Genomic DNA, 14,498 nt, shown 5'->3' with positions numbered 1-14,498 from the left:
GAGTTCTGTATCTGGGTATACGTGTGTGTGTGTGTGTGTGTGTGTATAATTGCTCTGCATACAGCCCAATAAATAGAGCAATTATGAAATATAACAGACCTACTGCCACTGACTCTAGCCTTGTTACCTACCAGCTCTCTTATGGTTTATTATACTGTATAAACTTGGCCCAGGTTTGCCAGCATCACAGTTTGACAGTTTGAGTCCAGCCTTCCTCCACCTGCTGGACAACCAGCTGTTGACCTGACACAGAAACACTGCACAACTTCATTTCGAATATATATCAAATTATAGGCATTTTCCACCTACTATCATTTAACAAGTAGTACAATTTGTCTTCATATTATGCCATCAGTCATTATGTAAGAGTGGGTGTAACTTTATTCACATGGTTGATATCCAATTTTAGAATAAAACTCTAGTTATTTAAAAATCTTAAAAATCTAGTTATTGGATTAATCCTGTGACTGGAAAATATAAAGAAACCGCAACTGGTGAAAAGTAGCTTAGTCTACATTTATTCTTGATTTTGATTTTCTTGATTGAACAAACACAGGGCTGCATTCTGAAAAGGTTTCTTTACAGCGATTTAATAAATAGGCTTTTGTATCTACAGTAAAAGGAGAAGTGTAAAATGAAATGTTAACAGACGAGTGATTCTGCGGCTGCTACACAGATCAAATGTCAAAAGGGTTATTCAACTATAACAAAGGTAAACATCACTTGTGAGAGATATTCTCTCTCATCTACTGAGACTGAGACTCATCTGCTAATGTTTCAAACTAAAATATAAAGAAAAACTGAGCTTTGTGTAGGTTAAGGCCTACAAAATAAAAGCGGTTCCCCAAGTTATTATTAATAATAATAAATAATCAACTTTATTTCTATAGCACTTTTCTTACACAAAGTACAAAGTGCTTCACAATAGAAGAATAAAAACAAACACACATACACATATAAGACATACATAGGGAAAGTTACAAGAAGCAGCAAAACAAACATAACAGACAAATTACGTCCACCTAACTTGAATGAAAACAAAACTATAAAGTAATCATAACTTCAACTTATCATAATTGTGAAATTATCTCAATTACAGGCTGTATAAGAAAGCCTGTTTAATCAGGTTTCACTCTGACAAATTGTATCTTCCTACAAATAGTCTACACTGTTAATGTCCATGTACAAGTCTCAAGTCTAAATGTAGAACAGCAAGTCAAGTCAGAACAAATCAAGAGTCCAGTATCAATTTAATATCTTAAAGAAAACTAAATATCTAGGACTTTTCAATGCAATATGGTTTTAATAGGATAAAAACTTGGTAAGAGCATCATGAGTTTGATTTCTATAATCAGTTTCAACTTCAATAAATTCAATCATTCCATACAAATTCAGAAAACAGAATTTAAATTCAGTCGTCTGCTGGAACAAATCTCATCACTTTCAATCTAAGTCATTTACACAAACACAAGATCTCAAGTCAAGACTTTAGAAACCTTTACAAGTCGTCAAAGTCAGAGTCAAGTCCCAAGTCACCAGAACCCAAGTCAAGTCTCAAGTCTTCTCTTCATGCATCAAGTCAAGTCTCAAGAAATTAAAATTTTGACTCGAGTCTGACTCGAGTCCAAGTCATGTGACTCGAGTCCCCACCTCTGCTATGTAGCTCTGCACTCTGCAGTAAGGCACAGCTGACAACAAAAATATTCCCATACGGACAAAGGACAAAATCTTATCACATGGGGTCTGTGGACTAATGTTTGTCTATTTAGGGGGGGAAACATTTGAGAACCCCTGGCCTAGAGTTTAGAAAAGTGGGCTAGTGATCAGAAGGCCGCTGGTTTGAATCCCTGGACTGAATGAATGAATGAGTAACGCTCTCCTCTTCCCCTGAAGTCTCCTTGAGTGAGGCACTTTCCCCCCCAGTGGAGCTGCTCAGTATAAGACTGTGGTCTACTGGGCAGCTCCCAGGAGTGAATGTGTGTAACTGTATGAATGTGTAGCGGGTCGTTGCTGAAAAAGAGCACGCATGCTCCGATTCCCCGGATAAATAAAGGTCTAGGTTAGGCCTATCCGCTGTACGAAGCGTCCGGCGCAGCGGAGGCCGGACAGAGCTGCCTGGCCGGGGCGGAGCAGCAGTCAGAGCCCAGGGAGGACGACAGGAAGTGGACGCGACACGCCAGGTCGTCCAGGAAGTCCTTCTGCTGCGTCGTTATGGCCTGGGACAGCAGAACGGGCAGCGACTGCATACTGAGCAGGATGGAGTCCAGCTTCTGCTCCAGAGCCACAATCCTCCGGTCCAGCTCCTCACTTCGACGCTGAAGCTCCGACACCAGATCGTACATCATATTCTGAGTCTGAGGAGCAACAGGGAGGAATAATCAGTCAGTGCTGAGCTGGTCTGCCTTCACAGCATGTTGGGCTCATTTTGAGGAGAGATCAAACCAACAGGACTGAGCGTTCCTCCCCCAAATTATTGTATATTTTTAAATAATATAGCAAGAATCAAGAAAGGAAAGTAAGTGTTTCAGCCACTGGACACTGCAGAAGGTGGATCTAAGAATTCACAATCTACTTTCACTTTTTCACAAGCCAAACAAGCAGAAACTGTTCTAAAAACGGATGATTTGTTACCTGCCAAAGTCACTGATAGTGTAAAGAAAAATACCAGGCGCAGCAGAAATTTATTAAGGTCAAAAATCTGTACTATTATTGGTTGGAATATTTATGTACGCCTACTGGTAAGCCATGACGTAACCACTAAAAATATGCTAAGTAATGGGATTTTGATATAAAAATACAAGAAAATAAACAATGTGTACATTTTTTTGTCATTTATTGTTAAATAGGTGTTGGTTGTGATATGGAGAATTAGCTAACAAGGTGAAAAAGGCATTTTGCATTTAATTGTGACTTTAAATTTCTACCCTGATAATAACTTTTTTAAATTCCGAGGCACTGCATCTACAAACCTTTGCCAGATCAGCAACTGTGTTTGCCTGGTCAGTCAGTTTCCTCTGCTCCATTTTGACTCTTCGCAGTCTAAAGAAAAGTGAAAATCAGAACCAGAGACACAATAAATGTAGAGTACAGTTTGTCTCTGTGACACTGATGCAAAAACATATTAACAACTAAAGTCGTAACATACTTAAGTACATAAGTATATATTCTGGCACGCATGTTACAGCGACTGCAGGACCTCACATTCAGTGAAAGGGGAAAGTTCAAGAGGTATAATAACAGTACAGACTACAGACTAGACTATACATATATCTATCAACAGTCATCAGTTGCCCTAAACGTGCGTTCCCTGTTGATGACTGGTTTGCACCTACTGGTGGATGGCTTGCAGGAATTTGCGCTGATGGTTGCGCACTCTGGCATGATCGATCTTCTTCACCAGCTTGGTGTTTTTGTAGATGAGCCACGTCTCCCTCAACACGTTGGCTGCTGTGTTTTTAATCTGACGACACGAGTTTCACGCAGAGGAGACAGCAGGGTCAGGACTTACAAATAAGTACATTTTGTCAGCAGTAGTCAAACCGACCGTACATCAAAATCTTCATCGGTTAAACCTTCAGTAGGAATAAGCAGCCTTGGGAATTAGGATTTGACGTTTTTGAGATTGCGGTACACATAAATATAATTTTACAGTAATCAGTTGGTACAGTTATTACATAATTCTTTTGACATCTGAATTGGGCTTCTGCACGAATGTTCGTCCTGGATTATGGCACAAAGTACTGTAACATGAAATCCTGTGTATTGGTAAATTACACAAGAGGTCAAGAAGGCATTCAAAATCACAGGATGTGACCATCCCTCTCTGGACTTCCCCTTCACCACCCGTACAGCCACTCATGCTGGCAAGATTGCCGACGACCCCTCCCACCCAGCCCACTACCTAGGTAGACGCTACAGGTCTCTACACTCCAAAAACACCCGCTTCAAGGACAGTTTTTTCCCACAGCCAGCCGAACTCTGAACTCACTAGTCCCCTCCCTCTAACTAGACCCCTGACGGATCCTACTGTTTGGTTGTTTTTTTCTTCTGTGTATTTATGTATTTATTGTTGGGAAGGGGGGTAAATGTAGATATGTTTCAATCAGAGCTAACACGCTGTACTGAAAACAAATACCACCAACCTGTTTGTGTGGCAATAAAGTATCTTGTATCTTGCATCTTATCTTGTAACTTAGAAAATGATTAAACATGGTTGTATATAACAATAACCACAGCCATTAAAATCACAATTCATACACTGTAATTGCCCTTTCAACTTCATAATCTACAATTTTTTGAGGTGAGGTAGAGTAACTGTAAATCAGATTTTATTACGGAGTTGTAGAGTAATCCCACTGGTTATACTTCTTAAGCAGGCAAGCAATGATTTTATGACTGTTTGTATTGAGCTGTCACTGTTTCTTCTGTGTGTGTGTGTGTGTGTGTGTGTGTGTGTGTGTGTGTGTGTGTGAGCGTCAGCTGACCTTCTTGTAGAGCTGAGTGTCCATCATGAAGTTGTGGACGTGTTTCTCGGCTCTGGTGAGCTCCGACTTCCTGGCGACGACGGCGACCACTAAAGCCGTGCAGCCCGCTCCCTGCAGAGAGGAGAGGAGCGTCCCATCAGCTCTCCATCCACATTCACATCACACTTCACATTTTAGGCACTGAGGTGACGCTGTTTACAATCTGCAATCAGTGCAACAGCAGAATAAGTTTATAATAAAGAATTCAGGCTGGCAGAGTCAGTATCATCTTTTAAATCTCTTCTTAAGAGAGTTAAAATAACAAAGGACAGATTAATAGATCAATGAGGTAAAAGTAATAAATAGAAGTTAGTAATAATAATATTAATAACAACAAATGGAATAAAATAACAGGCAAGGCAGCAAGGATGAAAAGTAAATAAAAGTCAAAGGTTATAAAAGGCCTTATGATAAAAGTATGTTTTAATTGTGAAGCACTTTATAATTGTATTTTTGTTTGTGAAGCACTTTGTAACTTTGTTTTGAAAAGTGCTTTATAAATAAAGATTATTATTATTATTATTATTATTATTATATAAGTTTAAATTCCTGGATCTCCAACTGTCAAAAAACAAGCTATGGCAAAGAGTGCAAGAGTTAAAGCTACATCAACCAGACAATAAATGAAAATGAAATATCCCTGTGCTACTAGAATGATCATGTATGATATAGAAACGCTAGATAAAGAACACATTGTCACACTCAGTAATGAAGTGGTAAAAATGTGTGAAATCTATGATCTCCAGTCATGTAAAAACAAATCTATTATATTTTCAGAAAAGCATTATTTGCTTTTTTTGTTCTTTAGACCCTATCTTCATATAACTTACCTCAGTTTGATACTACTTAGTATGATGTGTACTATGAAATGAGGTCGTAAAGACCTAAAAAGGTGGTAAACTCTATTCCAAAATAAAAAAGGTGGGTAAACTGAGTTTCTGTTCTCCCTCCACTACCTCCCTGCTTCTACTGTATCACTGGAAGTCTCACCATGATTCCCGTCAACAGACAAACCCCCTTCCCACAGTAGGTGTGAGGGACCATGTCGCCGTAGCCGATGGACAGGAAGGTGATGGAGATCAGCCACATCGCTCCGAGGAAGGTGCTGGTCACCTCCTGAGCATCGTGATACCTGATAACACAGTTTGAGATGCAGCGGTGATGAAAGAGCTGGAGAGAAGCTGTCTTTCTGCTCAGTACCAAGGAGGAAGTTTTGCACGAAGGCTATCATGGACTTTAGTTGTATTTCAAAATGAGATATCCACCATCTGAATAAACTGAAACCTGCTCATACAAAATGATTGCTGGTCTGAAAGTAAAGCAAATAACTAGTTACTATCAGAAGCTACTGCAGGAGTCATCTCAACACCTTTTCTGACAAAATAGCTATGCTTTTGAGGGCAGAAAATTTCAGCTAGCAAATTTAATGCTGATATGAAAGTAAAGCACCTATGGGTTACTACCAAAAATGTTGCTATCATAAGACTTTTTCTTACAAAACAGCTACACTTCCGAGGATAAAATGATCCGTGTTGAATTTTAGGTAACATGTATTTATTTCAAAACGGATATATAGAGTTTTGGAATGAAAACTGTTGAAAAAACTGTTGAAACTGATGAGTTGAACTGTTGAAATGTGGCCATGATTACAGTGTTTAAGAAAAACTGTATTTCTTTGTTTCACCGAGTCTAGAGTCTCATGTACCGAGGCCCGAGAGTCGTCATTCTAAAGTGAGGAAGTTGAAAGCAGATACCTCTCACACACACGCACGGTCCACGCCGCGATGATCCAGCAGGACACACTGAAGACCAGCAGCACCGTCCCGGGACAGATGGTCATCAGGGTCTTCATGACGAAGCGGGTGTCGAAGCTGATCTTGTTGAGCGCCCCGATGCTGCGGGAGGAGGCGTCCGTGAACAGCTTGCTGTGCAGCAGCATGACCCGGCCAATCAGGTAGAGGCGCAGGAACATCGGCACGGAGAGGATGATGTCGACATCGGCGTCCGCTACGGTCGTTGTGTAGCTGAAGGCCAGCCGGGCGGTCCAGGTGAACACATACTGGCCCGGGATTGGATGGATGGCACAGACCAGGAGCTCCAGCACGACAAACAGGATCCGCTCGTAGGTCATGGCTATCCTCCAGTCGTCTGCCCCGTTGTCCACCATGAAGAGCTGTAGAGGAGAGGAGAGGAGAGGAGAGGAGAGGAGAAGAGAGAAGAGAAGAGAAGAGAAGAGAAGAGAAGAACAGGAGAGGAGAGGAGAGAGAAGAGAAGAGAAGAGAAGAAGAAGAGAGGAGAGGAGAGGAAAGGAGAGAGAAGAGAAGAGAAGAGAAGAGAAGAAGAAGAGGAGAGGAGAGGAGAGGAGAGAGAAGAGAAGAGAAGAGAAGAGAAGAGAAGAGAAGAGAAGAGAAGAGAAGAGAAGAGAAGAGAAGAGAAGAGAAGAGAATTAATAGCCCAGAGAGAAATTAGTCTTACATATACAGAGATACAACAGAATAGATTTGTTTGGACTGCAGTTTTTGTTTTCATGTCATTGAAACTATTGAGAAGTCTTCTATGAACATTTGGAAAGTAATTAAACCTCGGCTAAACTCAACTTTAAAGAGTGAGGAGACAAGTTTAGCATTGACCACTGCCTAAGTAATATATTATATATACACTTTGATAAGCAAACTGTAAACATTTCTTTTGAAAAATGACTTTTTCTGATTACTTTTTTTGCCTCAAGATGGACCATAACTGGAAAAAAAATGTAATCAGATGAACTGTGCGGTTGAGTTTTCCAATTAGGGTAAAGAAAGTTCCCATAGACAATAATAAGATTTAGTTAAAAAAAAAAAAAGGCCATAGGTACTTCACCTGCATGGATGGGACACCATCCATTCACATACCTGGATTTCCCTTGCATGGTACATCACTATGAGCCCGAGAAGAATAGCAGTAGAGACGCTGATCAGGCCTTTCAGTACAAATGAATATATGGATTCCTGTAGACGGAAACAAAAACATGAGCATGGCATTCTGTTCTGTGCTAATAAAGACAGCATAAAATCTTCCAGTATATTAAAAAGAAGCATATTAACAAGTAGGTCATGTACTGTCCCTTTGCACTTTATGTGAAGTCCTGTCGTCTCTGTACCAAGTGTCAGAAGACATTGTGAAACTCTACAAGATGTCAGTATGTCTGCACCAATGTCATCAGATTTCTGTAAATCTATTGTACGTTACAATTAAAGTAATTCTGAAGAGGATTACCTTACTTCCCCTTGACAGCTCCGTCTCGATCACCATGACAACAATGCCAAACATCCCACAGACCAAGGCGTAGTCGCTCAGCTGTTTGCGCTTCCCAAAAAGAGCTCTTCTCTGACCCAGCCTGTAGCTGATGTCCTTGGTCTTCTTCTGTGGTGCGCTGCCTTCCTCCCTGGTCAGGTTCTCGCTGTTGGCCTTGCTGGAATCTTCTCTGATGGCTTTGGAGAAGGCGTCCTCCAGGATGGCGCTGTGGAGAAGCTGAAGAGGCTGCCGGTCCGGGTCAAGATCTGCCAGGCTGGGTCTTAACGTGCCGTGGCTGGTCAGCGGTCTCACTGCATCCCCGTTGAGGATGTCACCGGTTTCTACGGCGTCAGAAGGCTGAGCGCACTTGGACAGGGAGAACTTCGATCCACTTTGGCTGAAGTGGCGCTGAGCATTTGTCTGCATGAGACAGAGAGAGAGTCAAAACATCATAGGTAATGCATCAGATTACATACATGTAGAGACACAGGACCGCCAGAATAAGAAAACATTTGCCTCAAAACATACTTTTATTCTTTAGCGTTTGGATCCTCCTGATGTGATTTGATATGTGCCTATGCCAATGAATCGATTTGTCGATTTGTACCCATGCGCTGTGTGTATTGACGCTTATGTGGGTGTTTTTGTTTTTAGTCTTTTTGGTGATTTTACTGCCTGCTCTGGTTTGTACAGCACTTTGGTCAACGTGAGTTGTTTTTAAATGTGCTTTATAAATAAATTTGACTTGACTTGACTTTGCGCCCTGGAGCACAAGGTGATTTGACTTTTGGTTGTGTGATAAACAGTATGATGTGGTGATTTGTAATGTGGGTTTCCATCTCTGAAAACCAAATGTCCTTTATGGGACAATTAAAGCTGCACCAGGCAACATTTCAGTGTAAAATATTGATGTTGGGGATGGACATTGGTGGCAAATCTTCTCCACTGACAGAAAGTGACAAATCAGCACTCCAGAGAAAGCTGGACTCACCAACCTTAGATCTTTTGCCTCTCTCGCTCCTTTGGTTTCCTTTGGTATAAAGCATCACAGACCGGGCAGGGTTGGTAAACATTAGGGGATGTTACAGGGTTTCTGGGTATCGAAGTTCAAATGTTTCAAATTTGGAGCTGCCAACATGCAAAGTTGCCTGATGCAGCTTTGAGATTTAAAGTGAATTGAATGGACTGAATTTCGGGAAATGGCCTCCTTCACTGGGTCAGCAAGAATACAAAGAAATAAAAAAATCACGTACCTGACTCTCTCCCTGTCTGGCTCTCTGCTCCTCTAGACGATGGTTCTCCAGTGAACTGTAACAGCTGGCGGAGAAGGACTGGACACTTTTGTTACTGGCTGGCGTGGACGACCTCTTCACTCGTGGCGTGCTGGTTAACGGGTTGTAAGGGCAATGACGGCACTTGAGGACAATCGATGGATCTCCAAATGACTTGCAGGTCTGATCACAACTCAGCAACCAGTGAGAGTTCTGCTGCTGAACCAACAGGGGTTCTTTGCCAAAAATCGCTTCCCATTGATGATCTGCATTGACAGGAGGTTGCAGTTGGTCTTGAAGTTTTGACGAGTTTTGATTTGTCTCGGCACACTCAATAGAGTTTAGAGGAATGTTGAACAAATCTGGACAGGTTGGCTGGCTGCTGTCCTTGAGTTTAAAATGGTTGCAAGGCTGCTGCAGGAAAAGCTCTTTTCGACCATCTTCTTCACTGTGCCGGGGCATGAGACTGTCCTGTGGATGGTATGTTGAAGATTTCAGATGATCCTCTTGGTTTGTCTGCTGTGGTAAAACCTGGCATGCAGTTGTAACTTGTGAGGTCTGAGAGAAAGTCTGGGTGTGCGGTGAGGATGAAAGGTTTCTCTTGTTGGAAACACTGGAGAGGAAGTCTTGGACCGTTCCCTGTTTTGATCGCGGCTGAAAACTAGAAGCCTCTGAATTTTGGTGCGTATCAAGAGCGGGACAACCACATCTGTCGGCGTGGTTTGGATGTCCCATACTGGTCCGATGTCTCTCTGCTGACGGTGAAATATCTCGACCGCTGCCAACCTGGCCACAAAACAGGAGCAAGTCTTGATCGCTGAACTGCGATAAGGTTGTGCTGCAGGTTTTCAACGGCGAAGACTGTGACGAAATTCTCGGAGGAGCGATGCCATTAGATGTTCCCTGAGGCGCGGACGAAACGCAGCACAGACTCGTCTCCTGCTGGGACGATAAAGGCTCCAGGGAGGCTCCTGAGTATCGACACCGCAGGACCTCGGGGGATTTCGACTCAGGAGGCGACGGACCTCCTGAGTTGCAGCGCTCATGGTCGCCGTCGCGGAAGACTTCGCCCGTGGAGTCAAGACGTCGCGTGGCGTTGGTGGGTTTGACCAGAATCAGCCTCATAGCTTCACTGCAGAGCTGCAACTAGAACACAGAGTTTTGACTGTTCTGTACAGTGTAAACATAAAATGAGTGATTGATTACTTTTATTACATTTCACCTTTATTTGATAGTCAGTGAAGAGAGACAGGAAGGATGGGAGAGAGGGGGATGACATGCAACAAAGGTCCCAGACCAGATTTGAACCCAGGATGTCTTGGTCACATGTTGTGCACCAACAGGACACTCCATGAATGATCTACTTTATTTTCATGCTTCTGGCAGGGTAGGAAAGTCTGATGAGTCCTGGCCAAGTTTCCCCAAATTTCCTTTCAACTATCTTGGGCAATGCAGTTTGAAGATGTCAAATAATTGCATGTTCCTCGATCTTGAGAGCTCATAACTCAAAACACATAAAACAACAGTAAAAAAAACAAAAACAAAGTTGTAGCAAATTCTCACATACTCAATTTTAATTTGTCATTGGAAATAAACTCTCCTTTAAAACTCACAGGTGTGGGTGAGAGCGCACACACACTTGTTCTTCTTTATCTCTTATTTTTGTCTGTATTTATGTCCTTTGCTCTCTGTGAATACATTGTGACAAAACTGTTCATTAAAAGCACATTAAACATAAATTTGACGTGAAGCTGAACCCTAATAATAGAGTGGTCACAGAGGTTATTTATGGACAAAACATGTCTGTAAAAAAAAAACAAGTAGGATTTGTTTAGCGTGGGCTCTGTGCTCAGCTGGTTGTGAATGGGAAACGCATGTCAAAAGCAGATGTGAACCCCGCTGATGTTATTCTACTCAACATGGAAATCAGAAAGGCTGAGAGAATTACACAGATCTATTCCACAATGCTGTATATCCTTTTTGAAAAAATATAAATAGCAGAAATTCACCAATCAAAAGCACAAGAATATTGAATAGCCAGTATAAGTGTTGTTAAAGTGTTATTCTATTAATGAGGGACTTACGTTACCTACTAGGGTTTAAAAAGTTGCCATTATATGTTTTATATATATATATATATATATATATATATGTAATTTTGTGTTATCTGTCATTCTGTAAGTGTAGGCATCTCGATATCTCATTTTAGAAAAAAACAAACTAAAGTTCAGTTACTCTGTATCCCATAGAGCCACTAACACATTTCTCTGTGAATTAGAGATATTCCATTAACGGCTGTCTGCTGAGTGGTGCTGTTACATTTCCATTTAACCTACATTACAATTTTAGATTTGAGGTTATACCTAAATTATACTTTTAAAAGAGTAAAATTTAAATCCAGTCTAAAGAATTGAAAAGTTTCATTACAAATTGTAGATATCCACAGATATACCAGAGATTATTATATGATCCTAAACTGAACTATTCTGTATAATCTGTAAGGTGGAGGTAAATAAAAAGGTGGGTAAACTACGACCACTAGCACTACGTCAAGCAACCACCAAAACAAACAAAAATCTATTATATTTTCAGTAAAGCAGTAACTTATCTTTTCATTTCTTTGACAGACCCGATCCTCATGTAACTTACATAGGTTTGATACTACTTACTATGAATTTACCTCCTGAAGATTGGCCTAAAAAAGGTGTGTAAACTGTGTTCCTGCAAACTGAGTCTATGGGTTCACCCTCCAATATAAACCTGAGTATAAGCAAATGTTTAAAGATAACTGTGTGACAACTGTAATGGTAACCCATAATGTGCTTTAAAATCCAGCAATCATTCGCCACTGAAGCCAACAATCACTTTCTAAGAGCAGGGATCAGTTTATCCAAACGATGGACGTCTCATTTTGGAGTGAAAATCTTCAAGTGCAATTCAGCATCTGGACCTGGCTTTTTGCTCATTTTCATTCTTTTCCACTTAACAAATAAACAAATCACTACCAAATCCCAACTACCGCAGATGATCCTTACCTTCCTCTTCCTCTTCGTCCAAACTTGAAGAAGCAGGGTGTTAATGGGAAGCGCCGTCAGCCGGTGGAGGGAAAGTGTTAAGAAGAGCCGACTGAGTGGGCGCCGGACGGCAGCCTGCCTCCTCCCAGTCCCACACTTGACAGAGGAGCAGTGGAGACGCTTTCCTTTGAAAGTAATGATTAGAATTCAATTTGAAGAAAGAAAAGGGCAGCAGCTGGCCTGGTAAAAGGCTGCCATGCAAATAGCAAAGGGATGGGTGGGGGGAGGTGGGGGGGGTAAAGCAACAGGTTGGGATGCAGAAGAAAAAGAGCGTGAAACATCAGATCAGAGTGTTAAGGAGGAACATCAGACATATCAGCTCAAAGAGAGATCAATGTAAACAGGGAAGTGGATTGATTGGTTGCCGGGGGGAGAGGAGGGGAACTGGTCGAGGAAAATAAGAGGTCAGGCGAACTTGTCATTGATGCTCTGTGGTTCAAAGGCCTTCACAGAGTCTCTTATCTCCTCCGCCACAAGGGCCGCGCCGCACAAAAGTGGCCCTTTTTTTTTTTTTTTTTTTTTTTACATCTGGGCCTGAATGAGTCTGGTGCATTCAAGGCCTTGACGAACCGTCTCATCAATTATGTCACAGGAGATCTAACCGCAGTCACCGCAGGAACCATTCAGTCAGAAACGTATGAACAGATCTATTCCAAAACAAAACAAAAATCATTACCTGAAGTTTATCCTTCCAGATCTTCAAAATGTAGATGATTCAGTCTGTAGAAGTGTTGTCATTTTGTCAACCAATGACTTACATTACATACTACCTTTCTGAAGAGCATCAGAATTTGTTTTCATCTTGTGTTATCAATCAATTTGTAAGAGCAGGTGTTGCTTTTTTCCAACTGGTTCAGGTCCAGTTTGGGAACAAAAACGTCTTAGGCACCCTAGATTTTTTATATAATTTTTATCTTAGATGTTTGTTTGCCCTCTTCATTAGTGTGTCAGTAGACTGCTCTTTATAGTACATTTTTTAATATTTGGAAACTTTTCATTTCATTATTTTGAAAGCATCTTCGCTTTATATGCCTAAGACGTTTGCACAGTACTGTATCTGTGTTTTATAAAAACAAAAAATAGCATAAATCAAACCGAAATACATTTTACATCTGGCACGTTGCTGTGAATAAAAATATAATCCGTTCAACAACTTGATTCAGCTCTCTGCAACACAGTGAGGTAAACAGAAGATGTTTTGCGGCCAAGAACGGTTTTCAACAATTACTCAAGTGATCCGCTTCATCTTACATCTCTGAGTTATAGAGATACATATAACAACCTGGACCAGCAATTTGTATGTCCTTTTTTAACATTTAAATAGATCAAAGCTGCTTAAAATAGACACTCAATAGCCGTTTAAAGTAAATTTCAAGGGTTTGAAATGTAAATGAGCTGCCTGTGGCGTTGTTAGTATTCATTAGATTAAAGTTGCACTCAGGTGTAGCGTCAGTAAAGAGGGGGGTGAATTATGTCGGCGATCATCACAAGAAAAACAACCAAGAAGCATAAAACAAATCTGAATAGTACTAATTGCTTAATTTTGTTAAACAGACCAATTCTTATGCAACATGCGTCAGTCTGATGCTATTTATTGTACAGCATCCTGTGTTTATATCATAAAGATCTATATTACCTGAAGAAGGCGGCTTGCAAACTCAGTATCATCTTTTAAATCTCTTCTCAAAACCCACTTGTTTAAGAAGGCCTTCTCTTCTGCTTTTAAGTCAACTCCTCTCCTGTTCTTAAGTCTGTTTAGGATCCTTGCTTACTCTTTTATGTTGCTTTTATTCTGTTTTTGCCTTTTTATCGTTCCATCCTATTGTTATTTTACTTTTTCTCTTTTAGCAGTTATTGTTGTCGTTGGTGTTTCTTTTATTTTGACTGTATAGCACTTTGTAACTGTATTTCGATAAGTGCTATATAAATAAAGCTTATTATTATTAGTATGATATTGTGCAATTCTCAACCTTTTCAAGACCTGGAAATGATCAAATTCACTTTCCATACATTTCCAGACTATTCAGACCTGTGTAGGAACCCTGTTATGCAGATAAACCGCATTTCAGTAATCCAAATAATTATAGTTTCATGTGTTTTATCTATATCCTATTCTATGCTTCTGCAACAACCTTATTTCCCCTCTGTGATCAGTAAAGTTAATCTGATCTTAAAGGTGGGCAGGCTGAGTTTTGGCAGCGTTAGCCCAGTTGTGTCCCTGCTTGCTCTCTCTCCACCTGGCATCAGACAAACCTACAAAGCCTGCAGCTTGCTGGCTCAGCAGCTCAGTGTGTGAATGTTGCTGCGCTGGAGAAAACCTTTGTGACCGACGGCGGCACCGGACACCGTCGTCCGCC

At 41.0% G+C, this 14,498-nt stretch overlaps 1 protein-coding gene across 1 annotated transcript; it reads right to left on the bottom strand.

Annotated features, from left to right (window-relative positions):
* Window positions 1-561: 561 nt before the first annotated feature.
* kcnn1b (potassium intermediate/small conductance calcium-activated channel, subfamily N, member 1b) lies at window positions 562-12,224 on the bottom strand. Its single transcript, XM_078285578.1, has 10 exons — window positions 12,103-12,224; window positions 9,050-10,213; window positions 7,779-8,216; window positions 7,415-7,510; window positions 6,278-6,696; window positions 5,514-5,655; window positions 4,485-4,595; window positions 3,333-3,460; window positions 2,970-3,039; window positions 562-2,354 (listed from the first exon to the last, which is right to left on the bottom strand). The coding sequence occupies exons 2-10, from the start codon at window positions 10,190-10,192 to the stop codon at window positions 2,067-2,069; spliced, it is 2,835 nt and encodes a 944-aa protein (XP_078141704.1). The 5' UTR covers window positions 10,193-10,213; window positions 12,103-12,224; the 3' UTR covers window positions 562-2,066.
* Between the last annotated feature and the right edge of the window lie 2,274 nt (window positions 12,225-14,498).

This window comes from Centroberyx gerrardi, chromosome 9 (assembly GCF_048128805.1).
Source record: "Centroberyx gerrardi isolate f3 chromosome 9, fCenGer3.hap1.cur.20231027, whole genome shotgun sequence".
NCBI classification, from domain to species: domain Eukaryota; kingdom Metazoa; phylum Chordata; class Actinopteri; order Beryciformes; family Berycidae; genus Centroberyx; species Centroberyx gerrardi.
The sequence above is the reverse complement of the archived record's forward strand: the minus strand, read 5'-3'. Positions and strand labels throughout refer to the sequence as shown.

What these genes read in the sequence shown, in the direction of transcription:
- kcnn1b (XM_078285578.1), bottom strand. Translation starts at nt 10,192, where the DNA reads ATGAGGCTGATTCTGGTCAAACCCACCAACGCCACGCGACGTCTTGAC. An exon ending in ACCGTGCGTGTGTGTGAGAG is followed by an intron (nt 5,656 to 6,277) that starts GTATCTGCTTTC and finishes CTGTGTTATCAG; the next exon opens with GTATCACGATGCTCAGGAGG. An exon ending in TTCCTGCAAGCCATCCACCA is followed by an intron (nt 3,040 to 3,332) that starts GTAGGTGCAAAC and finishes ACTTTTCTTTAG; the next exon opens with ACTGCGAAGAGTCAAAATGG.